Source organism: Ostrinia furnacalis, unplaced genomic scaffold (assembly GCF_004193835.3).
Source record: "Ostrinia furnacalis isolate ACB-3 unplaced genomic scaffold, ASM419383v2 OfSCF3830, whole genome shotgun sequence".
In the NCBI taxonomy this organism is placed as follows: Eukaryota; Metazoa; Arthropoda; class Insecta; order Lepidoptera; family Crambidae; genus Ostrinia; species Ostrinia furnacalis.
This window is the reverse complement of record NW_021134069.1, coordinates 148,850-175,058: the sequence shown is the minus strand read 5'-3', so window position 1 is coordinate 175,058 and position 26,209 is coordinate 148,850. Positions and strand designations below refer to the sequence as shown.

Genomic DNA, 26,209 nt, shown 5'->3' with positions numbered 1-26,209 from the left:
CTTTGTATGTTATGTACCTATGTATTATGTGATGGCCAATTATACCTACTTAACTCACTATCGCAAAACGAACTCTACATCCGTTAACATGATAAGTGCATTTGCTAAACATGGTCATTTATAACGTATCATGGTTACACAGCAAAAAACTATTATCTAATTCAATACAGCAAATAACAAAACTAATTACCAGTCTTAATTTCATAATGCACTTACAATCTATCACCGAGTCGGAATGGTATATTTTGCAGACAAACTTCAACAGTCTAATTTCCCCAGCAATTAAAATGTGCATATATTTTTAATGTATTTCAATTAGAGTTATTATATTAATATCATTCCGTTTGTTACTCTCGAACAGAGGTTCTCAACATGTCTTCGTGCCCCTCGTTAGAAGCAAAGATTATGGAGAAATAAATAGATAATATTAAACGTTTATGATGCTTCCTTCAGGCGTGTGTAACTTTAACTTTAGCTTAGATCTCAGATTGTTGCTTATTAAATTACTAGCTTTCCGCCCGCGACTTCGCCCGCGTGGATTTTTGTCTGTCACAAAAAAACTTTATCGCGCACGTCCCTGTTTCAAAAAACGGAATTAAAAACTATCCTTTCCCGGGACTCAAACTATCTCTATGCCTCATCAAAATCGTTTCAGTGGTTTAGGCATGAAAGCAAGACAGACAGACAGACAGAGTTACTTTCGCATTTATAATATTAGTACAGATTTACTCGTCAAGCCAATTTTGAGAACCATCAGGTAACTTGAAAATGTTTTATTGCAAAATACAACAAAAATAATTCTCATTCTCATTACAATACCGAATATGAGAAGTTAATCAAATCACGTAGAGACAACATTGCGGATAATATTCTTACAGTGGTTTCAGGTAGAGATAACTTTGTGGAAAGTCATAGACTAGTAAAGTGGATTCCCTAACCCCAGATTTGGGAACCAGTAGCTCATGTTTCATAATGTTCAGCCTTGGCAACCGGCTAATTAGCCACGTTGCACGCGTTTTCGGTTTGAATGCAACGACGCGACTTTCACTGCTGCGTAATAAAAGTATAGTTTAAATTTAATATTATTTACTTGCGAGCGTCCATCGTAGTATTTACGTACTTAGTTTCCTATCATTTAATCTATCTTAAAGCTAAGGACACGAGCTGTATGTCTCTACATTACTACTTCTACTCTTAGGGCACTCCTAATCTTCCCTTGGATGTCGAAGCAAATACGCAAACATCAGGCCTCCCCTCAGATCATAGAAGAGAATTCCCTTTCTATGATCTGAGGGCCTCCCCAACCCGTGTGGCCAGCGTGGAGAGTCTACTTTAGAATAAATCCTCCATTTTAGCCTGTAAATTATAGACTGTCAGCTCCTGCAATGGATGATGATGAAAGAAAGACGTTATCTTTGTAATGAAATGATTCAGATATTTAGAGTTGATGCTTTTTTTTAATGGCTTAAAACATAATTTTTATTATTATTTTAAATAGCCTTAATTTTCACATACTTAATATAAAATCTATTATTTAAGCATCATGTCCAACACGAAAACGTATTGTTACATGATCTAAGTAATTTAGCAGTTAATGTTAACTTATGTTTATGTTTTTAACTACTTTTCTTTTTGGTAGGTTTTTTAACCGTTACTTAATTGACTTATTTACTAAAGGTGTGATGTACGTACCTAATTCAATTAATAATTGCAATTACATTTTATTTCACGTCTAAGCTATGTAGAAGCGGAAATTAGTTAAGTCTTCGTAACATAATTGAGTACATTAGGTAAAGATATTTATATCTACAATAATAATAGGTAGAGTAAGGCGGTGCAAGAGTGCGCACTTTTTAAATAAAGCTGCATAAAAAATAGGTATTCATCTATCTATGCTTTGTAATTCGATACTTTACCATCCTACTGTTACCAAGTCAATGAAAAATTTGAAACCGACGACCACCTAACATCTACGTACGAGAATTACTAGATATCTTAGCGGTGACGGATTATTTATGTGCAGAGATAATGGATGTTTAGCGGTGGTGTCTTTCAGCACACCCAGTTATAATCTTTCGACTTTGATCGAACTTAGGACACAACTCCAAACGATACACGACACCACTGCGCCATACGCCATCCATTTGGTTAATAAACATTTTCATGGGGTCATGTCTCGAACCTAAACGATCACATTGTAATCATGTAGGTAAATGGACCAATAAAAATAATATTATTTTCTTAAAATACTCCCCTTTTCCCTATGCTTTTTCCTTTCTAGAAAAATAAAACCGTGATAGAGTTTTTTTATGTTTCTAAACGAAGCAGAAACGTCAGTCATATTTTGTGTCAATTGTCAAATTTGACAATTAAGTTGAAAATCAGGAAATGCTATTTCTCGAAGCGAAAAAGGTTATAAAAACATTGGGTTATCATTTTTGCAGATTTATGTAACATAATTATTTAGTTTATCTAGATTCAGTAGTAATAGTATGACTGCTTTATCTTTCCTGAAGTCCACCAAGGGCAAGGTTATACTGGCGACTGTGGCCGCGCTTCACATTACGATATTAGTGGCTAAACCTTCGTTTTTCAAGAGTGAAAAAAACGTTTTACCTACGTCTACGCCACCCAAATACTTGCCAGACAAATAACGTGGCCTTGACGCTTAGCACAAGAAACGCGGAATAATTTACTTTATAGATTCATGAATTATAAAAGAATAGCGACACTATCAAGTAGTTTAGTCTGTCGGGGTCATTTTGTGAGAAACATGAGCGAGTCGGGAAAATATAATGTGTATATTACACGCTCTGACATGCCACAAGTTGGTGTGGATCTGCTAAAGAAAGAGTAAGTAGATTATTTTATCTATAATGAAGTTCTTTGAATGCCATGTGCATGTACTTTGTTGAAATATGCCACATCAACTTTCTCTGTTAGTGCTAGTTCTTATTATATTCTGAGTTGAACAACACTCTTATTCTGTGGTTGAACTAAATAGCTTTACAAAAAAGCTGCTACTTATTAGTTTTAGTTCAAATAAGTTTCTTTGAATATAACCTAAGCCTGTAGGGTAGCCCTTCGACTTGGCTAACTACTGTGACTCAATACTAATTATAGCAAAATTACTATTTTACATTTCCAGGTGCAATGTAAAACTCTGGGAGAAACCATCACCGGTTCCAAGAGCAGAATTCTTAAAATCCGTAGCAGGAACAAATGGAATCTACTGCTCTTTAACCGATAAGATTGATAAGGAGTTGCTGGACGCTGCCGGCCCAGGGCTCAAAGTGGTGGCCACAATATCGGTGGGATACGATCACATTGACGTTCAGGAGTGCCGAAAGAGAGGCATCAAGGTTGGGTACACACCAGACGTACTGACTGATGCTACAGCTGAACTTACGGTAAGTATGAAGTAATTTTGATTTAAATTTTTTGTGTTGTCAACACAATCAATAAAAATATTTTGTCATCATTCAGCATTAAAGAAACTATTTTGTTTTTACAGCTAGCTCTACTCCTCTCAACATCAAGGCGCCTTCCTGAAGCCCAGCATGAAGCCAGAACAGGAGGCTGGGTCTCTTGGGCACCCACCTGGATGACTGGCCCAGGTCTTGCTGGAGCAGTTGTAGGAATCGTCGGATTCGGACGCATAGGTCAAGCTGTTGCAAGAAGAGTCAAAGCGTTTAACACTTCCAAAATTCTCTACTTCAACCGTAGTGAACGATCAGAGGCTAAGGAAATAGGAGCTGAAAAGGTTGACTTTGATCAGCTGCTAAGTGAAAGTGACTTTATCATCTGCTGTGCAGCTCTTACACCAGAAACAAAAGAAATGTTCAACAAAACTGCTTTTGAGAAGATGAAGAAGACAGCCATATTTGTAAATACCAGTCGAGGAGGCACTGTAGATCAAGATGCACTAATAGAGGCCCTGAAAACCAACCAAATAAGAGCAGCTGGTTTGGATGTCACCACTCCAGAACCTCTGCCTTTAGATAACCCATTGTTCAAATTGAAGAATTGTGTAGTTCTACCCCACATTGGCAGTGCCGCTATTGAAGTCAGGAATACCATGAGTGAGCTGACAGCTCAGAACATCTTATCTGCTTTGAAAAGCAAAGAAATGCCAGCTGAATTGAATTAACTTTGAAGTTTAACATGTTTTCTAGCTAATGTATTATAATGTGTATTTATTATTTTATTGTTGTAATTAAATTACAACATGTATTATCAAACATATTTAATATGTACAGCAAAAGAAATAACAATAAATAGCTTAAACTGAGTCACAATTTTACTGTTTATCAATCATTATGCTCATGCTGAGCCTCCGATTCCCTCCAGTTATTCTGGACCATCTCCACAATCATTTTCCACCATTTTGACTGTGTGAAGTAGTATATTGAGCAAATAATAATAAATAGCCATGACAAAACTAAGAAATAGTCTGTGTCTTTCTCAACAACACTCGAGACTGGGCCTTGGAAGTCCTTAGAAGTCACCAACAGACCCTGAGGATACTGTCCAGTTATGGCATGCACAAACTTGCTGAACGACTGAATGTTGTACTCTGTGCCATTGAATTTACCAACAGGCCGCCCATTGTGGAACATTTTCAAAGTAGGCACACCAACAATACCATATTGTGCGTTTATGCCATGATATTTCAAAGCGTCTAGGGCCACCATTTTGACACTAGGATATGATCTAGCCAGAGCATTAAAATGAGGAGCGGCGTGAGCGCTGAAAGGACAGGCTCTTGCGAAGAATAGCACTAGAAGACATTCTGCTTCCATATCCCTGCTGGTGATATCTGGCTTGATTTGAAGCATTTTGGCCAAGTGGCTGCCATTGATAATTTCAACTGACGGTTCGAACTCCTCACTGGGGTCGTATATTATTTCCTTGCACCGCACGTGTTTGCGAGTTTCATTGCGCGAGCTTGTACTGTTCTCAACAGTCACATTCGCTGATGTTACATGGTTATAGAGGTTCGTCAGAGTCTTGTTGACGTCGGAAACCACGTTTGAAAGCAGCGACTCAGACTCGTCAACGTTAGGTACATCGAGATTCGTATCCTCTGGTGTTTCGACTGCAGAATCCTCTTCCATATCAAACTGGAACGTATTTGCCGCAAACCCTGCAAAAATTACCACAATTATATAGCAAACAGTAATTTTGGGTTCCAACACCTACCAAATAGGTTAAAAAGACTATATTAATATTATATTTAAAGTAGAAAACACTGACTGATAGCGGATGTTTGAAGAAACTTTTAGGACAAAGATATTTACCTATTACTAAAAGTATTGCAATGGAATGGTTTAGAGCTTTTCGGAAATGCATGTTTACAATGTTATTAATCAACGTAACTGAATTAATAACTCTATTTACTTCAAAATCTTTAAAAAATAGAATGTTTTGAAATCCATGAGAATGTATTTGACAGAATAAAAAAAATGCATGTCATTTTGACAACTGATCGATAAACTTTGTGTTCCGAACCATTCCAAAACTAGTCATCATAAATTATGACTTTTGAGTTTAAATAAAAAACCAAGGTTATTTTATTTTGCAAAAGTTAAAAAATATTTAATTAAAATCAAGAGGACTTTGATTTTAATTAAATTACACAATATTCTGTGTCCATGCAAGTGAAATTTGTGGATTACTAANGTTCAGGAAATAAAGAAAATTGCATTTATGTCAAAAATAACAAAACCTGTTTTAGTGTTGAAAATGTATATTGATTTTAAAAAAATCAAGTCTTTACTATTTTTAGCAATCATTGATATCAATCATACGTTTTATTATGATATTTTTTTAAATTTACCACTTTAAAAAAGTAGATACTCATAAAAGACAACACAAAATAAAATTTTTACATTTTCATTATTTGAGATCAATTAAAACCAACTATTGAAAGTTCTGAAACTTAGCAGTTTCACAATAATAAAAATAATAAGTGACGACACTTTATTACCAATGCCGCAATATATTTATATTATTTTGCCTGTTTACTGAAACAGGTTACAACTACAATATTTTGTAGTTAATAAAAATTGAGATCTATTTATTTAATTCAATAATAATGTACAACGCGGCAAGCCTTACCTAATAAATTAACTTCACGCTGCTTATAATATCGTCGGCCGTTTGGTGTAGTGGTTCGAATGGGACTACTATTCCGGAGGTTGCGGGTTCGATTCCCGCACAGTACAAACATTTGTGTGCATGAACATATTTGTTTGTATTGGACTGGGTGTTTTCTATGTATAATATGTATGTATTTACAAAAAAAAAAAAAGTATTTAAGTATGTTTATATCCGTTGTCTAGTACCCATAGTACAAGCTTTGCTTAGTTTGGGGCTAGCGGCGCAGTGTAAAATGTCCAAGGATATTTATTTATTATTATTTATTAATAATCACCTAGGTNTTGGGAAATGAAACTTTGGCGATAAGTTGTTTGCGAAGTGAAATTTGGCGAAAAGTAATTTGGCCAAACGGAAGGATACCGAAATTTGTAAGGAAAACATCTTAAGCATTTGTTTCGGACTAACAAATACATAAACGTTCCATTCCAAGCAGATATCATTTTCCAGAAAATATTTGATTAAAATTATACAGAATGTCTAGATTGACTACACTCGCGAGCAAAAGTATGGAATCACTTACATGATGTTGTTTCCACGCGATCTTGTGTACTAACGAATTTGTAAGTAACAAAAAAAGTGACACCANGCGAGAGCTCTTTGGCGCGCTGTCTTCGGCGAAGTATTGCGCGCGCAGATTTTGACAGCGCGAAATACCTACTTTAGCAGAAATACCAAGCCTTAAAGATTAACCCCCTTACTAATAAAACTTACACGCTCGTTGAACAGTGTTTTAAAGTGACGTTTAGTATGGAAATGTCATTTTAAAACAGTGTTCAAAAACTCTGTAACTTTTTATTAGTAAGGGGATAAACTTTTAACTTTAAATTAATACCAAATTCATTGAAATCACACCAGTATTTAAAAAAATGTGAACGGCTGATGTGAAGAAGTAAGGAAAAAGACATGTATCAACTGTTTGATACGTCGCGAGTTGCGGCTTATTTATCTTATCCCCTATAAAAGCATGTATTTTCGGATTTTAGCTTTCACACGTTGATCCATACAAAAAAAAAGTATATAAGTAGTTATATCCGTTAAGCTAGCAGTGCTAGCTTAACGGATATAGTGCTAGCCTAGCACCCATAACACAAGCATTAATACTTTGGGGCTAGATGGCGCTGTGTGAAATCGTCAAAAGATTTATTTATTACTAGCTGACCCGGCGAACTTTGTTCCGCCTTAATGGCAATAAATAAGCAGACTTTTTTTTTAATTTCGAACGGGATAAAAAGTATCCTATGTCCTTCTCCTGGCTCTAAACTACCTCCCTGACAATTTTCAGCTAAATCGGTTCAGCCGTTCTTGAGTTATAAGTGGAGTAACTAACACGACTTTCTTTTATATATATAGATTTATTTATTTATTTATACACATATCCCCTTCTTTTGACACTTTACCTGGGATTCTACACCTTCAGAAGCAGCACAAATCGTTGCACTATTGCAAGAAGGGCTCAGCCAGCGGGCTATCGCACGTCAGCTCCACATAAGCCAGTCTTGGGTTTCTAAAGTTTTAAGACGCTTTCAGGAGACTGGTGGCTTTATCCCGAGACCAAGTTCTGAACAGCGCCGGTGCACATCGCAGAGGGATGACCGTTTTTTCATGTCAAACTCTCTATGAAATCGTCATTTGACTGGTATCGACGTCCAGCAAGAGCTCAGAAATGTTCGTAGGATAGCTGTTAGCAAGTGGACAGTTCGTCTAAGATATAAGCAATAGGATTTGATTCCAAAAAGGCCTACCACAGGCTCGAAACTGACGGCAGGTCACCGATAAGCACGCTTTCAATAGGCTTGCACTTATTTTGACGCAGTGAGTTTATTTATTTAGGACAACCAACAAGATAGACACTAGTACATGCAGCATGGGTTTACATACATATTTTGTCTTAGGACTAGGTGATATCTTAATTACAGGCTGCCACGGCCTTAAAAATAGTAATTAATTACGGATTTAAAAATAGTAGTAAATAGTAGGTACTTTGTTCGTTCGTTTCAGCCAAATGACGTCCACTGTTGGACAAAGGCCTCCACCAAGGATTTCCATAACGACTAGGTACCTACATTATCTACTGACGACAGTTATTTCAGCAAAGTAAAAAATCAATTGAACAAACTCCTGAGTTGCACCAATCAAGTAAGACTTGTTAAACTCGATTAAAAAACACAGCCTAATTAGACCTACTGAGTAGAGCCTAAGTGGAATTGTTAACATTCTACCTCAGCCAGGCAACTCCAGGTAACCGACTGCTAAATTTTAATCTGCTATGCGAAATACTTCTTAGTTCTCGAGAGTAAAATATGAGGTCATCATTATGTAGATATATACTTACTTTCTTTATACAAACAACCTTTACGAGTATAAGTATTTCTAATTCCCCTCAAAAACCATGGAAATGGGTCTCTAACTGACTATATCTTTGGTAGGTAGAGCAAAATCCTAATTACGTGTCCAGCCTTATCTAGTTATTTGGCTGCGCAGAGCTTTTCAAGTGCCTCTCCCAGCTGATGATTCATTTGAAATCGATAGATTTCTAGAAAACTATTACGGTCGTGGGCAGCGAACGATTGCCTAGCTATCGTAATGGGGCGCAGCGCTGGTGATGAGTAACTCGTTGCACAAAGCTGATGCAAGCCGACCTTGGAGACCAGGTCAAGCGCAGCCCGACCAGACTGAAGCTTAGCGCCGAATCTCGCGTCGGGATATATTTTAGAGACGCGCACGCGCCGTGACGTGGCGGCGGGTCTGTAATATTGTTTTATTCCGTTTATTCGGAGCGGGGTGGCGCAGGCGGCGGCCGGCAGTTGCCGAGTGACCGCCGCCGCGCTCCTTGCCTCGCAAAAAATAAAAAACACCTCAATTAACTACACAGTTATCAATCAAAATGGCGTACTCCTGGGACAACAGGGTTGCCTTCGTCGTGCGGTACCTGTACGGTGAGTCTCCAGCATGTTTTGTTTTTGGTTTGCGTTGGTTTGTCTCGTAGTTGCTTGACGGGAAGTAGGCACAGATTCAAAACTACATTGTATTGGAAGACACAAGATGTTTTTGTAATCAGATAGAATGTGAACCTATGCCAGATATTAATCTAGAAATAATAACTCAAGGATTGTTCCTAATAAACGTCTGATTCGCAAACAGCTTTAGGATAGTGAATCAACGGCATTTTAATAGGCGGGATGATTCTAATGAAGCAGGTGCCGAACTGCCGATATTGTTAACGGTGTCATTGTTGGCGTCCCATTGGATCGGAACCAAAGAGTATTTTTGTGGAAAACTATAAGTCTCCCGGCAATACAACTCGCGTTCTGATGAGTTTGACGACAATAAAACAACTTTTTCAAGCATTCTTGGTGAGGGTGTTAAGTGATTTCGGTCATTTAGTCGTAATTTGAAGTACCTAGTTGGTGCCTTTTCTATTAGGCGAGATGATTGGTAACCTCGTCAGACATCGTCGAACACCAAATTGATGATAACTGATAGATAGAAGACCCTCCCCTGTGAATAATTGAATGATTCTAGCATCTAAGTATCAGTATTTTCGTGCAATTCTCTACCTCTAATGTATGTTTTTTTTAAGTATTATTTGAGCAAGGATTTGAACTAGATTATACCAATTCAATTTTAATGTAGGTCCCTGTCTGCCTAACCCAGCTTGATTTGAAACCTAAGATCCTAAACTAGCGATACTTAATAAAAGAATAAAAGCTGAGGTGTGATTTTCCCGAATATGACTGAAAGCTGACCGAGTGATTCTTATTGTTAGTCAGCTATTTAGCTGTCTCGATGCGAGTAATAACTTTGTACCAAGAATAAGGTAACATGGATAATACCAGTAAGACCTACCAAGCTTTCAGCTTTTATTGAAATTAGATTAAAGTATGAAACAATTTGACGATTTATTTTATCTAAGAACATACCGTCTTAACTTTAACTAACATGGATCGCATTCAAAACAATAAGTACCAATTATAGTAGTGGAAAAGCCCTCGGATCATAATTTCGTAGAGCTTTCATACTTATCAAATCAAAAGCACAACCGCACAGTGCGCTAAATTATTGCGCGTCCTCTCTACTGAAAACTGATTTAAGTGGTTCAATTAATCTGTTAAACCGACATTTTTACACACGAAACGTAATATTGTCCTTTCAACAAGGAAAGCGCATCACTAAAAATATAAAGCGACTATATTATCTAGCTGTGCCCGCGACTTTGTATGCGTGGAAATCAAATCGTAATTTTCCTACCTTTCTTTCCACATTTTTTTCTCACCGTTTAAAGCTTCCTTGGACTACAACAATCATTTCAAAACCAAAATCAACCAATGAGGTCCAGTCATTCTCGAGTTTTAGCAAAACTAACGAACAGCAAAATTCATTTTTATTATTAGAACATTACGATCTTTCAACGCCATGTTAATTTATGTACGCATCATGCAGGCAATAAACAAACAATTTGATTGGAAATAGAGATAGTTTAACGAGCGACTGACACGTGCCGTGTAATTGATTGTGGCCAAACGCGCCCTTAAATCAACGATCACCCAATTTTGCTGTCACGATCCGAACATTTTATTTAGCGTGAAAACTAGCAGTTACCGTTCCATCTCGGATCTTGAAATACATTAAAGATCAAAGCAAATCGAATTCGCTTATGGTGTACGAGTGACAGACGCACAGCGCTTGTCTGGCTAGCGTTGACTAATGTAATATGCAAGCTTATTATGAAGACGTTAGTTTATGAATTATGATGCATGCGATGAAGATTACAGTGACAAAAGCTTGTTAGACATTTATCTAACAATAGTATTCAGATATCCTAGATTTTGAGATAGCTTATAAAGTCTGGCTTTCCAAATTACCCACGATTTTAAGGAGTTAAGATACCGGAATTAGGACCTACGCCGTTGATCAATTAATTGGTCATTTTATCATGCAAATTAAATTTATAACTAAACTAGCCCCAAGAAGATATCAGGGGCTGTAAGAATAAACTTGGGGAAGGTCGACGCTCAGCAATGGAAAGGAAAGTTAGGAAGGAAGTGTAAAAAAGTTTCTAGATAATGGCGAAAATGGTATTAAAAATCCTTGCATGGTTGTAGGAGATAGTGACGCGGAAAGTTACTTTATTTTATACTATGTAGACTTTTATGCTGTAATAACATTCTAGCTACTGCGTATTTCAGTCATAAATGCAAATACTAAATGAGCTATTTAAGATTAATAGCCTCAGATGCCGGGAAGACAGAAGAGACAAGTGCATACAAGCGCGGAATATTTGCCGTGACTACAACATGTTTGCAAGATTGATTGTAGCTTTTGTACACTGGCATAATTTAATTAACGGTTCAACTAGGCAGATGCATTGTGCTAAATATTTACGTCAAATTCCTCATGCATCGAGCAAGGGAAGCACCCATGCATTCCTGCAGCAGAAGTCTGCAGAAGGGATGATCTACGATTTGTAAACTCTACAGCATAACATAAACTCTTGATAGGACATTAACTCTCCAGCATTATGTAAATAATAAACATTACTTGACATTGACAATTAGGTACTTTATGTGTTCCGTCTCTACAGAATCATTTTTCTTTGTTTCAAGTTCTGTGCCTCTTTTGCTGATTTTGGTGCCCACTGGTATCCTAAATACCTAAATGCGCAGCTCGTGTCATATTGACGAACTAACATTAGCTGTTACCTAGGCCCCCCAGCACGCGTTTCGAAACCTTTAATTACACCAAACCATTAGTGAGCCACATCAATCCAATTAAAAAATAAATCTGTTTAGAAGTGGTCCGAAACGCGGCATTGAGACTGATTGGCAACCGGCTTTCGATCAGGCATAACTCACAGTGTCATCGGAAAGTCTGGCTCTCCCTGGCCGTTGCGACAGGACCCGACTTGGCACCCTGCTCGTATTAATTTAATACACTATTGTTTACACGCTGAGCACGCCAAATGGGCACGGACCAATTTACGCACAATTACGACATTGACTAAGATTGAAGATTGACAATGTTACTGAGCGTGATTACTAGAGAACTGCAAGGTCTTAGGAAGTACATAGATAGGTGGGTACTATTTTAGACGCGGAATTGCTTTCGGGTAGGAATAAATCATGCCGCAAAACGAAGCTGGAATATAGTGCTTGGCTCTATTTTTAGAGATATTCTCAGATCTTAGAGAAATTCGTCTCAAATTCTTAAGATTCCTTAACCCTTAGAAAGTAGCCGTTTAAAACATTTTATTGGTAGAATTCCGGTCAGTATTTAAGTATAGAGGTAAATATAGCGAACTTTGTTTGAGATATATTTGGCTAAAAGCTTATGAAAAGTTCTAAGCTAGAGCTTATCAGCTTTTACAAATGATAGTTGGCAAACCAAACCAGCTCAAAGATTGATGGTCGTTAAAGCAATAATGAGTCCTTGAATCGCTAATTGTTGCCAATAATAAATATAGGACGCCCGATCTAAAGTAGTTAGCTAGAGTCAGCTGGATACGGAAGACGGGGATAGGGACTGAGGCTCAACTTGTCAGTCTGAACGATGATAGGTATAGGTAGATTTGATAAATACAAAGAAATCCTAGAAATCTGCTATTTACTGATAGGGATGATTAGCTCTTTCTTTCTACTAATATAGTAGGAAAACAACTCTTCCTGTACAATGATTAGAAAGAGAAGAAATATTTAAAAGGGATTACTTATCCCTTTTAACCTTAAAACTTTTATTGATTGTAGGTTAGATTAATTGCTAAAAGCACGCAACAATAGTCTTATTGACTGCACTGAATGTATATTGAGACGAATTCCACCCAGCAAATACTCCGCTAGGTTCATGCCCGTTTTCACCATCAATCCCTAATTTTTGAGTGACCCCTATGAAATCAAAATTCCTGTTATGTGTTAGTCAAAGTCAAAGTCAAAATTTCTTTATTTGTTTGGACTAATAAATAGTTCTTACAAATCGTCATTTTGCTCTTAAGGAGCCTCTACATGTCTCATAATCTTTTTACCCTACCAGCGCTTCGAGACCAACATTTGGCAAGTGCTGAGAAGAAGCGCCGCAACAAACTCAGTCACCACTGTCTGCCGGTTAATATAAATAAATAGAAATAGTAGTAGTAGGTACATTCGATTCAGGAGCAGTTCACTGAATTTACCATGCATTCTTGTATGGTGTATCTTATAAGAATGGGTATACAAGATTGCGTGGTATATTAAACAAGGTAGTGACGTGCTAATATCTAGACTTACATATTAAGATACTAGTAGAAATGACTCGCATACATAAATTTGAATAACTTGGATTGACCAGTCCCCGAAAGCAGCGCCTGTTCACAGACATGACGAGTGAACCAGCCATCGCTTCACTCGACCATATTAGAGGGAATGTAACGACCCGCCTCACTACGCCACCACCCCAGAGACATTTTAGTGAGAATGACAATTCCAAGTTATCTCTTTAAAATAAAAAACTAATAATAAAGCTAAGTAACAGTCCAGATTGAGAAGCATGACACTATAACATTTGAGAAATTATTATGAGTTTATACATTACTTTTCATTTTAATTCTTTTTAGTGCGAGCATGAGAGGACCATAATCCTACTCCCAGGATGACTTATCATTAAGAAAATCTCGAGTTGTATAATAGGCTTTTTTAAGCATGTGATCTTTAACTATATCTTTAAATTTATTATACGGTAGCTCTTTATATTTATCAGGTACTTTGTTATAAAAATGGATACCTTGTCCCATAAAAGAGGCAAACACTTTATTAAGTCTAAAAGCGGGTATAGCCAATTTATTTTTATTTCTAGTGTTAATTTGGTGAATATCACTTTTCTTTTTGAATTCAGTAATATTTTTTTGAATAAATAGAATACAGTTTAAGATGTATTGTGAAGCGGCCGTGAGAATGCCAATTTCTTTAAACAATTCTCTAAGGGTGTTGCCATAGGGGTCACTTAAAAATAAGGGATTGATTGTGAAAACAGGCATAATGCTCACAAAACATTACTTATCTGTTCCAGACATCGACAACAATGGGTACCTAGACTCCCACGACTTCCAGTGCCTGGCGCTGCGGTCGTGCGTGCTGGAAGGAAAAGGTGACTGCAGCGCCGCACGCCTGCAGAAGTACCAGCACATCATGCTGAGTCTGTGGGAAGAGATCACGCAGCTCGCGGACTTCGACAAGGTTCCGGACTATGTCGGTTACAACACACTTACTACACGCACCGGCTTGCGTAGGCTTTTGGTGTAAGTCCGGCTTGGGTATGTGCTTCTGAGGCTGAAGGCATGACGGATCCAGCAAATGTAAGGTTTGCGTAGACTGATACTGGTTGCGCTGGTCACGCGATTGACCCTTTCAATAAATGAAGCTAGAGTTTTTTGACAAAGTAGAGTCTGTAAAAGCTATCTTTCCAACAAAAATAGAGTAAAATTACGTAAGAATATAAGGGGATAAAAAACAGGGAAAAATAATTAAATTCCAAATTTCAAAGCTGGATCCGACTACACGATAGCACGTAGGTATTGGCTTTGTTTTACCTGTCGTAGTAGAAAGAGGCTTAAACTAAAAAGTAGATATTAATTAGGGTTCAACACAAACTAGTAAAATGCAAAACACAAAATGCTTGCAAAAATAATAATTGGATGTTGCTTAATTACTAAAATATAGCACACTTACCCAAGGAAAGTTCGCAGCCGAAGAAATCGCCGTTTAGATAGCCCCAAATGAACAACAGGAATAAGCACACACACAAACACTATAAAAGCCACAATTATGTCACTTCATTCAAATTCAAAATCTTCACATTACTTCTTGCAATGTTTGTGGCAATACATTTTAAACTTACACTTATTGTTAGGTACACATCACACTTTTTTCAAAGCAAGTAGTAAATGCAGCTTATTATTAATAGCAATGGCACCAGCAAAGCAATTGGTTGTTTAAAGTATAATATCACGTTAAGATTGCCAGTTCTTTTAATTATTACGTCCATTAATCAAACATTATTATTAATCGCCGTAATTTATTAAAGAAGTCATGGTCTCTATATGATTGTCAGCTAAAATCCCTATCAAAAAGGTTTAACTCATTATATTTAAGAACAACTGGCAACCTTAACGAAAATAACACACTCACATAAGTAGAACAGTAGGCACACAGCTACCGCATACGCTCTTAATCGAATTCCTCCCTAACGTTCCAGAACTCACAGCCCTTGCTTTTCAGGATGGGATGATCACAGTAGAGGAATTCAAACAGGCTGTCAAAAACAGCTGTGTGGGGAGGAAATACGAGGAGTTCCCGCAAGCTATGAAGGCGTTCATCGAATCTAACTTCAGGATGATCGATATAAACTCCGATGGAGTGATCGGCGTCGAGGAGTACAGATACGACTGCGTCCAGAGAATGGTCCTTGAGGACATCAAAGTCATAGACGACGCGTTTGACACACTACTAAATGTAAGTCGACATTTTAGTCCTGTTTTTCATTGTGGAAATGAGGTCCTTGCACTGCCATTTCTTGAGGACCTGTTAATAAGTGTTAAGAACTCATAAGCAAGATCAGAATCTTCCATAAATACTAATCTGCTTGTTGTAAACTCATCCTCGCTCGTTCCGCATATGAAAAACAAAAGAAATTTAATACTGCTGAGTAGGTACAACAAAAAACTATTTACAGTGATGATGACCCTTTCTGGCACGAACAAATGCATTAAAATTGGCTTCCCAATTGCTAATCATAACTGACATCAATTAACTGTCTTAGAATGTTTTTTATTAGCAAGAGAAACAAAGAGATACGAATTCTGAGCCAAAAATTTGAGATGGTAAGCGACACGGATTTGGCGCCCAACGTGGTGGCATCATTGTTTCGAAGTGCTATAATATTAATTGATTACACAGATTTTTCTGTGACACTCGTAAAATAAATTACTATGTCTTTCTATTGTACAGTGACAATTAACATTAGTTCTTCTAAATTACGATTGCAATATAAACTAGAGTGAAACTAGACTATAAGTAGATAAATGGTAAATCGCGTCATATGCAAGCGTACCGGACCATGTTTTCCCCGATTTGTACACATACAGGCGATTCCTTGAATATATTGTGACACTCGTAAAATAAATTACTATGTCTTTCTATTGTACAGTGACAATTAATATTAGTTCTTCTAAATTACGATTGCAATATAAACTAGAGTGAAACTAGACTATAAGTAGATAAATGGTAAATCGCGTCATATGCAAGCGTACCGGACCATATTTTCCCCGATTTGTACACATACAGGCGATTCCTTGAATATATTGTGGGTAGGTGGGTTTGGCAAACCGCTCGATGTAGATTTATGTCAATGACGGACACCGACACCATGAGTAAAATTACGTACCTACCTAAAATTTGTTCTAATCTATAGATAAAAATGTAAGTTTTTGTTTCAACATTTCTTCCAAACAACCACAGAATTATTATGCTTTTAAATAATCGATAACTTAGTAATTAAACAATAAAAATTTAAACTTATGAATTATAATAATGAATATTTGTTAGCTATTACCTATCTAATTGAGATGCGGAAACATTCAAAACAATAATGTTCATTCATAAATAAACCAGTGTTATAAAATACAAAATATGCAAAGGAAGCATATTACCTTGTTATTTTATAAATGCTTGATATAAATCACGGTTACATAGTAAGAAGTTAAACTATGCAATAAGATTAAGAAAACTTTAATAGCTTTCTCCCTGGCATCCTTCCAAGTCACTGTATTGTTGCAATACGCATTTCGCCTCTCATACAGGAAAATGTTGGTAACTATTTCATATCAGATTGTAAGATTACGCTAATCTGTGGGTGTCGAGTGATTACTACAACTTTAATTTAGATAAACTTCTTTTAAACTCTGCATAACTACTATATTAATACGAGTATGTAGATGACGTTATAGTTTTTTTTTTGTTTTTTGCGTGACATCATCTGTTTGACAATTCTCATTCATATTTGAGAATAGATGTTACAAAAACTTTTCATAATAGACTCATCTTTCTGTTGTGTAACTTGGTCAGATGATTGATTTATGATATTATTATATCTTTATGGGATATGTAAAACCCCTTTTTGTCGGAAATGAAAAGTACGCGACGAACAGTCCGTTAATACCTAAGTAATGTAAAAAACATAGCAAACCGTTCCATAGTTGCCACGACAGACGTTTAGTAGGATTAACTAATGATAAACGGTCTTTTCCAGGATGACGACAGGAGGAAGGGTGGTCTGACGCTGTCGAGGTACCAGGAGCTTTTCGCGCAGTTCCTGGGCGACAACAGCGACAACTCTCCCGCGAAACACCTCTTCGGCCCGTTAGAACTTTAACTCACCCTAACTCTAAGCTTTTGACTGACACACCTATTTTTTATAAACAATTTGGCGTCAAATAATTCGGGAAGGATGGTCAGATCCGGTAAGCGGGGATAATATCAAATATTGTTGAAAAGCGTCATCACTCGTCTTACAAAATCGTCGAACTATCAACTTTTTGCGAAAACTTCATCAGTCGTCGTCGTCTCACAAGATTGAACTGCTTAACGGATCGACATTGACCATCAGACGATCTGAAAACATGTTAATGACTTCCCGCAAGGCCGGGATCACAACACCCTCCCACATCGGCCTACATCACAGAATGTACGACACATTCTAAATTTACAATAACTTTACGCCACCTCGGAAAATGACGCCAAAAATACAACACCGCATCGATACGAAACAAAAATAAAACAATCTCAAAGATGCGTTCCGTTTCGTAATTCGTTTTTACAAAACTATTTTTAAGTACAATTGCTAGAGGTTATTATACGGAAATAGTATTCTTATTAATTCTTATAGTCTTTATGTTATTATAATCGATTTGTTATTGTATTGTTATTTACTGAATGTTAATTATATTATTATTTTTAAGAGTTCAATTATTGTGATGTATTTTTGTGTTTTTCGCGACTTTTGGAATGTTGATTCCCCCTTATCGTTTTTTATTACAAGTGGTATCATTATAATTATCTCAATTTATAAACGAACGAACTAAACCAGTAGGTTTTCGACGAGCTAGTTTTATTTATTTAACACAAAGGCAGTAACTTATAACCTGTGGACTCTATGGGGAATGTACGGGCAATGTTGATGGTTGTGCTCAGACATACAAAATGAATCTAGTCACCGCGTTAATTAATATTCACGTTAATTTGTAAATATATTTGTTGACGAAATATCAAATTCGTTTTAATAAAAACTTTAAAATACCACCGGCTTATTTTATTTTTTCTTTCCACCACCAACTTCATGAATTAACATTTTAAATAAAAGAAATAAATAATTTAATTCAATTTTATTACAAATTCTATTACACAAGATTAATAAACAACACTCAGTACTTACTGCCTTTACATTATGGTACATATAATTTTGGTTTATATAAGTACTAGACCAAAGCATTCCACCATCTATGCTTGAATTTTATTTACATCAATAATTGTGTATTATACATTATGTGAACAAAACATACTCAAAAATGATAGTCATCCTGAGTATAAACTTTTCTTCTAAATAAATTTCAAACCATCAAAACGACAATATTATATTTCACATTCAATAAAATTGCAATTTCATAAAAATTCGACGTCTAAATAAAAATATCGAGTTAATGGACTATTATGTACACCTAGAAGATGACAATGGAAACCCTCGTATAGTTATAAAATATTTCTAAAAATAGATCTGTTATGAGGTATAGCGAGAGATGTTTTAAATATTTGTTAGTATAATAATTAATAAATCAAATGGATAAGCCTAGCCGCAGACTACAGACTTTTTATCGACCTATAGTTGGGTCGGGCTGTATCAGAGGTGGAATTGTGTAAAGCAATCGTTATCATTTGACAGTTAATACGTACGACGTACGATTATTCTGCCAAACGCTTTGTTTATACTGACTTTATCGTACGTTATGAACTGTCAAATGATTACGATTGGTTTACACAATTCCACCTCAGTATGGACATGTTTGAAAGTGCGTACACTAAGTACACCGATTTGATATTGGCCGATTCATACAAATTAAAATCGGGCCCAACTATCGGCCAACTAAAAGTCGGTGATCTGCGCCTGGGCTAAGTAACGATAATATCGGTAACATCAAATACATAAGTAAGTATCTTGTAAACTCTACAAAGTTACTTCACATATCAGTTTTTGTTTAATTATCATATTAAATATTTATAATATTTCAGTGACATTACAACACAACAGAATGGCAACTTTAATTTAGTAAAATAAAAAAGTTTTAGAAGTATTATAAAAAGTAATTTCCTACTGTAAAAGTACAGTCAGTCTGAAAAAAATATTACACTTAGGCCTTGTCATTCATTATCACTAGAACGATAGTATGTTTATTCGTAGAAATATAACTAATTGACAAGGTTTCAATTCTGAAAACTGCTTTATTGGCTTTTAATGTCTACTGCAGACCCTTTGCGAACGCATCCATTATACCTATTTAAAACTAGCGCACAGCCACACCTATTCCGATACCCAGACATTTGATACGCTATTTACCTAGACCGTAGCATTACACACATTTTATTTTAGGTACATTTTTGTTCCTACCTACCTATTAAGCGTACTAGGTATTTTTAGATATAATCAACCATTCGTACTTGATGCGTTGCTCTTTTCATGTCTCATACAAAACTCTAGAATTCAAACAAAAGTCATAGAATAAAACTGTTTTAAGAGATCCTATCTCTTGTACTTCTAATATTAGTGGAGACATGTATTCAGAATTTGAAACATTCATGTTTGTCTACTTCAAAGTGGCGTCATAAAAAGACTTTCAATTCTATGTTTTAATATTTATGTCCTAATCTAGACAAAAAGTGAACATTAAGCGATATATTTTAGATATTTTTACCAGTCATTTATCATCTTTCACACCTATGCTTACCGTCAAATTGACTTCGTGAAGGCACAGGCAAACCAAAATCTAAATGCTTTGCAAACTAGGCTATGTACAGTACGTGCACTAGCTGACAGCTATACAATCGGCTACAAAACAATGAAAAATATTTTTTTGTTCAATAAATCAGTAACTCAGCATAATTTTGAAGTCAACTGTACAAATAGCGTTATTTAAAATTTCGAATATGTTCTGTTAACAATATAACAATATGGATAATAATACTCTTTTACCATTATCCATTACATAATCATAATATTTATTATTCCCAAAAATTTATATTGACGGAGAACAAAAATTTTTATTTTATGTACCACACATTTGTAAAACAATAAGACAGTAATAAAATTAGATCTAATAGAATAATGAATAATAAAAATATCACGTTTCTAACTTTAATTACAATCTATTCAACAGCTTTTTACATTGAGAAGATAGGTACATCTAATAACAGTAAAGTAGGCGCAATGTCTGTTTTGCCTGAAAGACGAAATCGGGTTATTTTTCATCATTTATTTATGTAATTTTGAGATAAACAGTTACACTGGGCTTTTATGACTAGCCAGTAGATTTATACCTTTTGTTAGTGTATTAAAATATTCGTGCCCAGTTAGGCCCAACACACCGTGAAACGCAATTGCAACGAAACTGCAACTTCTATTTACTTTTGAGTTGCATCTAAGTTTCTGCCATAGGTTCCGTTGAGAGACCACACATGACGGACCATTTCAAACCGGTTTCAAACTGGTCGCGTCATGTGTGGTCTCTACGGAATCTATGGCAGAAACTTAGATGCAACTCAAAAATAACTAGAAGTTGCAGTTTCGTTGCAATTGCGTTTCACCGTGTGTTCTGGGCCTTAGTGTCTCAATGTAATCGCTTTAAAATAATATTTCCTATTTTATAATGATCTTACAATTAATTTCATAATATATTCTCGAGACATACAAACGCTGTCTGTTCATAAAAACAATCATATTTTTTATTCTTAATAATCATATTTCTATGAACAAACATCGTATAGAAATATCACAAGGTTTCTAAATATAATATTAATATTAGCTAAAGAGACACATTTAGGGCGCTTTACATTAACAGCATACTTAATTATTACTTTCCATTCAATTTTCTAAACTAAAGTCAACCCCAATGATTTAACCAATTTTATAAAAAAGATGCTCGTTATTCATAAACCTAAATTTTCCTAATAAGCGCCCAAAAACAAATCAATGGTTCTACTTTGGTCACCAAGTAACTATTTAATTTACCATTATTTGCCATTTACGGTCACTTGAAGTGCCGTGAATGGGTTAAGAATAAAAACTACAGTATTTCGACATAACATACTGATTAAATATCACTAGTGGTTCCTACAACATTTCGAAGTGGATATCAGGCATTCATTGTACAAATTCTGTTAGTGTAATTAAAAAAAAAACTTACATTTGGTCAGCGAATAGAAGAGTTTGCGAGAAAAGACTCCTACGCAGTTTAAGTTACACGTTTATGCACACGCGGGTCTCAATGCGTTAACTGGAGGAGAAAGCCATAAGGTATTAAGTCGCCTTTACACTCTCCACGTGTGTTTAAACGAACAGTCAGCGTCAAGTAGTTCGTGACACCCAAAGTGGCGAAAATGACAACACCAAATTTTAACAAAGACGGGTTGCAAACATTTTGGTAACTTTTGGTTACTTTTCAGGAATTTTTGACGCTGGCTGTACTTATATGGTGCTAATTTCGACTACATTGATATGCAATATATTGCCAGAAGTGGACATTCCCTCTCAAATCACTCCTGAACTGCGCTTACCCTAAATACCCTGAGCTTGGGGGAGCTTACTAGTTATAAAGCTCTACAAAAGCCCCAGACATTTAACCTATAAGTTCAAAAGTGTACAGTTACGTACGAAAGTTACAACGGCTTACTTTAGAAAAAGGCACGAAATCTATCGAGCCACTTATGCAGACATCATACTAGCAACATTATTCTAATTGAGGCATTTAAAAGATAGCAACACTACAGTCTTTAATAGAATCGGCGATTGAGGCATCGCGGGGCAGGAGAGATTAAGCTAAGCAACGCCTAAACTATTTTCCGATCTTTCCGTCTCTTTCGAACATAGCAATATCCTGCACCTAGAGAGGACAAAAGAGTCATGAATACGGACATCAGCTTACAGAATAGCCCACCTAGTGGGTAACCACGTGACTATTATAACCCTTCCCGTACCTCAAGCACCGACTTGACTGACATTTAAGTCGACCTAATTGAAACTTACTAATTCAAAATGTATACGGTTACAGATTTTCTGTTGGTCATTTGCTCAACTATCTTTAATTTTTAGTTTACTGTCATTTATATGTTTGAAGTTGATAGCACAAAGTTATTATACAAAGTTAGGCAAAGGCTCTTTCTAGTTTAGAGAGAGTAGCGCAAGACGATCCCGATGATCAAGAGGAGATCCATCCATTTCCAATCGCCACCAGATCCCTCCTTACATGAACCTCAATAGCAGCTTCAAGCACCAAGACCGCACAATCCGCCGTTGTAACTTAAACCTTGTCCACATGTCCACTAGCCTACGGGTCGTTGACCCCGGCTCACATTTCCTCGGTGAGGTCGTTGACCGTGCCACTGGAGGAGGCGCGCGGCTCCGTGTCCCCTAGACTGCCGTAGGTCGCGCCGCCCCGTCTTGACACTCGCCAACGGCCCCTACGCCGTGTTATGCCTAGACGAAAGTCATTTGTTCTCACCAGTTCCAGCCAGGCGATTCAGAACCTTAGCTCAATGAGGTATATCGTATTTGCCCTCACCAGTTGGCGCCACTGTAGAGGTCCTGTCACTCGCTATAGTCTGGTCTGCGAACACGTATAATTTTGTCCAATGACCCCAAGTTACCCATCCTTATCGCTCGCGCGTAATTATGTTGCTGTCGCGCTCGCACACTCACTGCGGGCGCCCTTCGCACAGTCGCGACAGCAATATAATTACGCGCGAGCGATAAGGATGGGTAGCTTGAAGTCTTTGGTCAAAATTCTACGTGCTCACAGACCGGGCTTTAGTGGCTAAGACAGTCGCCCCAACTCATGACGCTGAAGCGATAGGAACACTATCGTAATGGCACTCACTAGAGTCTAGAGTGGCGCCACTGTAGGGCAAGCTCCTGTCGCTCGCCAGTGGCGCCGACTGGTGATCGAAAATACGATACCCCTCATTGTCACACGATTCGAGAGGTTCTGAATCGCACTGTTCTGTGTTCTTTGTGATTGCTTTTGATGAGCGCTTTCAAGAGAAGTCCAATGATGTTTCTTGTATCTCCAAAAAAAATATTACACCTCGAATATTTAACGAAAAAAGACCTTGATTAATTAAAAATACACACTTAGGCGTGTATTAAATAGTTTTTGATTGGACTATTGATTAACAATTAGACAGACATTATTTATATGGAACTCGGAGTAGCGCCACCTGGCGGTACGTAGACTCATTCTTTAAGACACTGTCTAAACGCGCCAATCAAAAATAATCATGTGAAACTGGCATACTAAAAACTACTCTGCTAAACGACTTTGAAGTGTCACATCTAACTGTCTCTATCACTCATGTCGGATAAGAGAGAGACAGATATCGTTTGCAGAGTAGGACCTTACATTGTTTAGGTGATGGTAGCATGCGTGGAGACACAAATATAGATTGCCACTCATGTGTGTGAAAAAGAACAAATCTACTATTTTTAAGCTACACTTACTTATTATCTGAAATATGAATCAAAGGAATCGCCATCAACTTCTTATTTAAGTTTCAACTACTTTTTAACTTTTTCGTCAAATTAAATTAACTTTTTCTCTTAATTTACTGTCACAACAAGGAGGCAATCAGACAAAATTTCTGAATTCATAAGAGTATTGGCATTTACACCACTCTTTACTGATTAATTTGTTTATTTATACCATGAGTGTCAATCCAACCTTTTATGTTTGTCAATAGGCCATGCATACGAGTCCACTGGACAATGATGCTGTCCACTGGGCGATGATGTATTTGTTACATACGACATGTAGTCATGCCAGAAGCTGATGATGATAACACTTGCATGATGTTAAAGCGTTAGTCACTAGGCCCTTTAGATCTGACCACTATCTGAGCTATTTCTCTAGTTTTTAACTGTATCCAACTACGTCATTTAGTTCACAGGATTTTATATCAGTCCCCCTAGACAGAGTAACGTTCGTGACAGTTGTACTATCGAAATCGCTTCAAGGAACGAGGATTTTGGAATTACAACGATCACGTTCGTAGCGTTTGTCTAGGGATGTTACTCTATATTTTACAGCAATGGTCTATTTCTTAGTAGTCAATCGCAATTATAAGTGCACTTAAAAATCCACTCAATAATTCAAGGAATTGAATCATCTATTATTTACATCTTTTGTCTTCTGTGATGTCCATGGCAATAAATGTTTCTTTCTTTCTTTCTTTCATCTAATAAGACGTTAGAATTTTAAGTAATGATACTCTATAATCTTTTTAAAGGTGAAATTATTCACCTAATCTAAACTAGCACAATCGGCTCTATAAAAAGACAGTACCTAGTGACACTAGGTTTTATTTTTTTTTATCTAAGATTATCAAAAAGCGAGAATACTTTTAAATTTTCTCAGTCACAAGTCCGTCAAAGTTTCATACCTTAACAATGCGTATTTACTTTTGCAAAAACAATTTATCTTTTTTAAACCCATCGATTGAGTCATGAAAATCATATGGAACTTGTAATATCTAATCAATAAGCCGAATGAGTCACATTACAAAAGCATTATACCAGTATCGCCAATCTTATCGATAAAATGTATCAATATCGGCACTCGATAAGCCGTGGCCTTGCGCTGGCCAACTCTAGTTAGTCTATTGCAGCCTTCCACACACTACAGTGATATTGCCGTGAAGTGTCGTTTGGCTAGAAGACAAGAGTTGCCAAATTGATACGTGTATTGAATAAAGAAAGAAAAAGTGTTTAATTAGTCCAAAATCCTTATTATTGGTGCTATAGGAACGTCTAGTTAGATAGTGCTGTTTAGAATTTCATGTTGCTATGTGTGGTGTATAATAAAAATTGTCTATCTATTGGTCTTTTATTTCCGATTCTGCAAACGTGAGGTGATATAATTTAACATCCAAAGTTTATAAATATTTGTCTAACAATGTAGTAGAAAAACCATTTTTCTGACGACAAATACAAGTGATTATATCCACGAGGTTACGATAAGTTAGGTTACTTTAAATTTTAAGTCGAATCAAGCTCAAACTTAGATTCTGCAAGAAGTGTTTAGAACTTCCGTATTTTTATCTCGGTGCTGTTACCAAAACATTTTGGCCGGCGGATATTTTAGGATTATCACATTAAAATATTAAGAGCGACGTTTTGGCAATTTGCGTTGCTCATTTCATTCTCTTCAGGCACAAAAAACAACGGCTGGCTGATCAGCTTTTTAACTCGTGTTTTCAAATACACGTATCAACTTATTCAATTTACAAAACTCGTCTACTAGCCATGGTGCACTTTGAAAATGCATTTTTGGTGTTATTTGTAAACAAAAAAGAAGCATTTCTTTTACAAATCATCAAATAAAAATGCATTTTCATATCCAATTAGTCTACCTAAGTATTCTCTGATGCAATTTTGTGGCTGTGACTTTTGCTATTCTAATTTAAATTGTGATCTTACAAAGTTTCCTTACTTCGGTTTGAGTTGGACTCAGAAGCTCCTTTGGGCATAGAGAAAAGCGTTACATTAGTTAATACACCTTAATTATAATCTACTGTTGTACATTGGACCTTTATTCTAGCTCTATGAAATTGATGATGATTGCGAGTAATGGATGACCAAGCGAGTATTCATGCTACGGAGATGCGTACCTGAAATGATCGGTGTCCAAACATGGGTGCACTACAACTAAAAAATAAAACAAAACAAAATTAAAAAAACATAATTTATTTCTATTACATTGTAATTATCA

At 36.4% G+C, this 26,209-nt stretch overlaps 3 protein-coding genes across 4 annotated transcripts; 2 read left to right on the top strand and 1 right to left on the bottom strand.

Annotated features, from left to right (window-relative positions):
• The first annotated feature begins 2,344 nt into the window (after window positions 1–2,344).
• On the top strand, window positions 2,345–4,355 carry LOC114358264 (glyoxylate reductase/hydroxypyruvate reductase). The gene is made up of 3 exons (XM_028312176.1): window positions 2,345–2,853; window positions 3,149–3,410; window positions 3,515–4,355. Exons 1-3 carry the CDS (start codon window positions 2,708–2,710, stop codon window positions 4,148–4,150), a joined length of 1,044 nt encoding a protein of 347 aa, XP_028167977.1. The 5' UTR covers window positions 2,345–2,707; the 3' UTR covers window positions 4,151–4,355.
• Window positions 4,215–5,469, bottom strand: bug (thioredoxin domain-containing protein bug). Its single transcript, XM_028312177.1, has 2 exons — window positions 5,301–5,469; window positions 4,215–5,146 (listed from the first exon to the last, which is right to left on the bottom strand). Exons 1-2 carry the CDS (start codon window positions 5,350–5,352, stop codon window positions 4,311–4,313), a joined length of 888 nt encoding a protein of 295 aa, XP_028167978.1. The 5' UTR covers window positions 5,353–5,469; the 3' UTR covers window positions 4,215–4,310.
• A 3,419-nt stretch (window positions 5,470–8,888) lies between these two features.
• Scp1 (Sarcoplasmic calcium-binding protein 1) lies at window positions 8,889–18,480 on the top strand. Of its 2 annotated transcripts, none has more exons than XM_028312179.1 (4): window positions 8,889–9,098; window positions 14,197–14,375; window positions 15,405–15,638; window positions 17,434–18,480. In XM_028312179.1, exons 1-4 carry the CDS (start codon window positions 9,047–9,049, stop codon window positions 17,554–17,556), a joined length of 588 nt encoding a protein of 195 aa, XP_028167980.1. In that variant the 5' UTR covers window positions 8,889–9,046; the 3' UTR covers window positions 17,557–18,480. The 2 variants fall into 2 exon arrangements, with proteins under 2 accessions (XP_028167980.1, XP_028167981.1); XM_028312180.1 differs by having other exon boundaries at window positions 8,899–9,098; window positions 14,197–14,363.
• The last annotated feature ends 7,729 nt before the right edge of the window (window positions 18,481–26,209 follow it).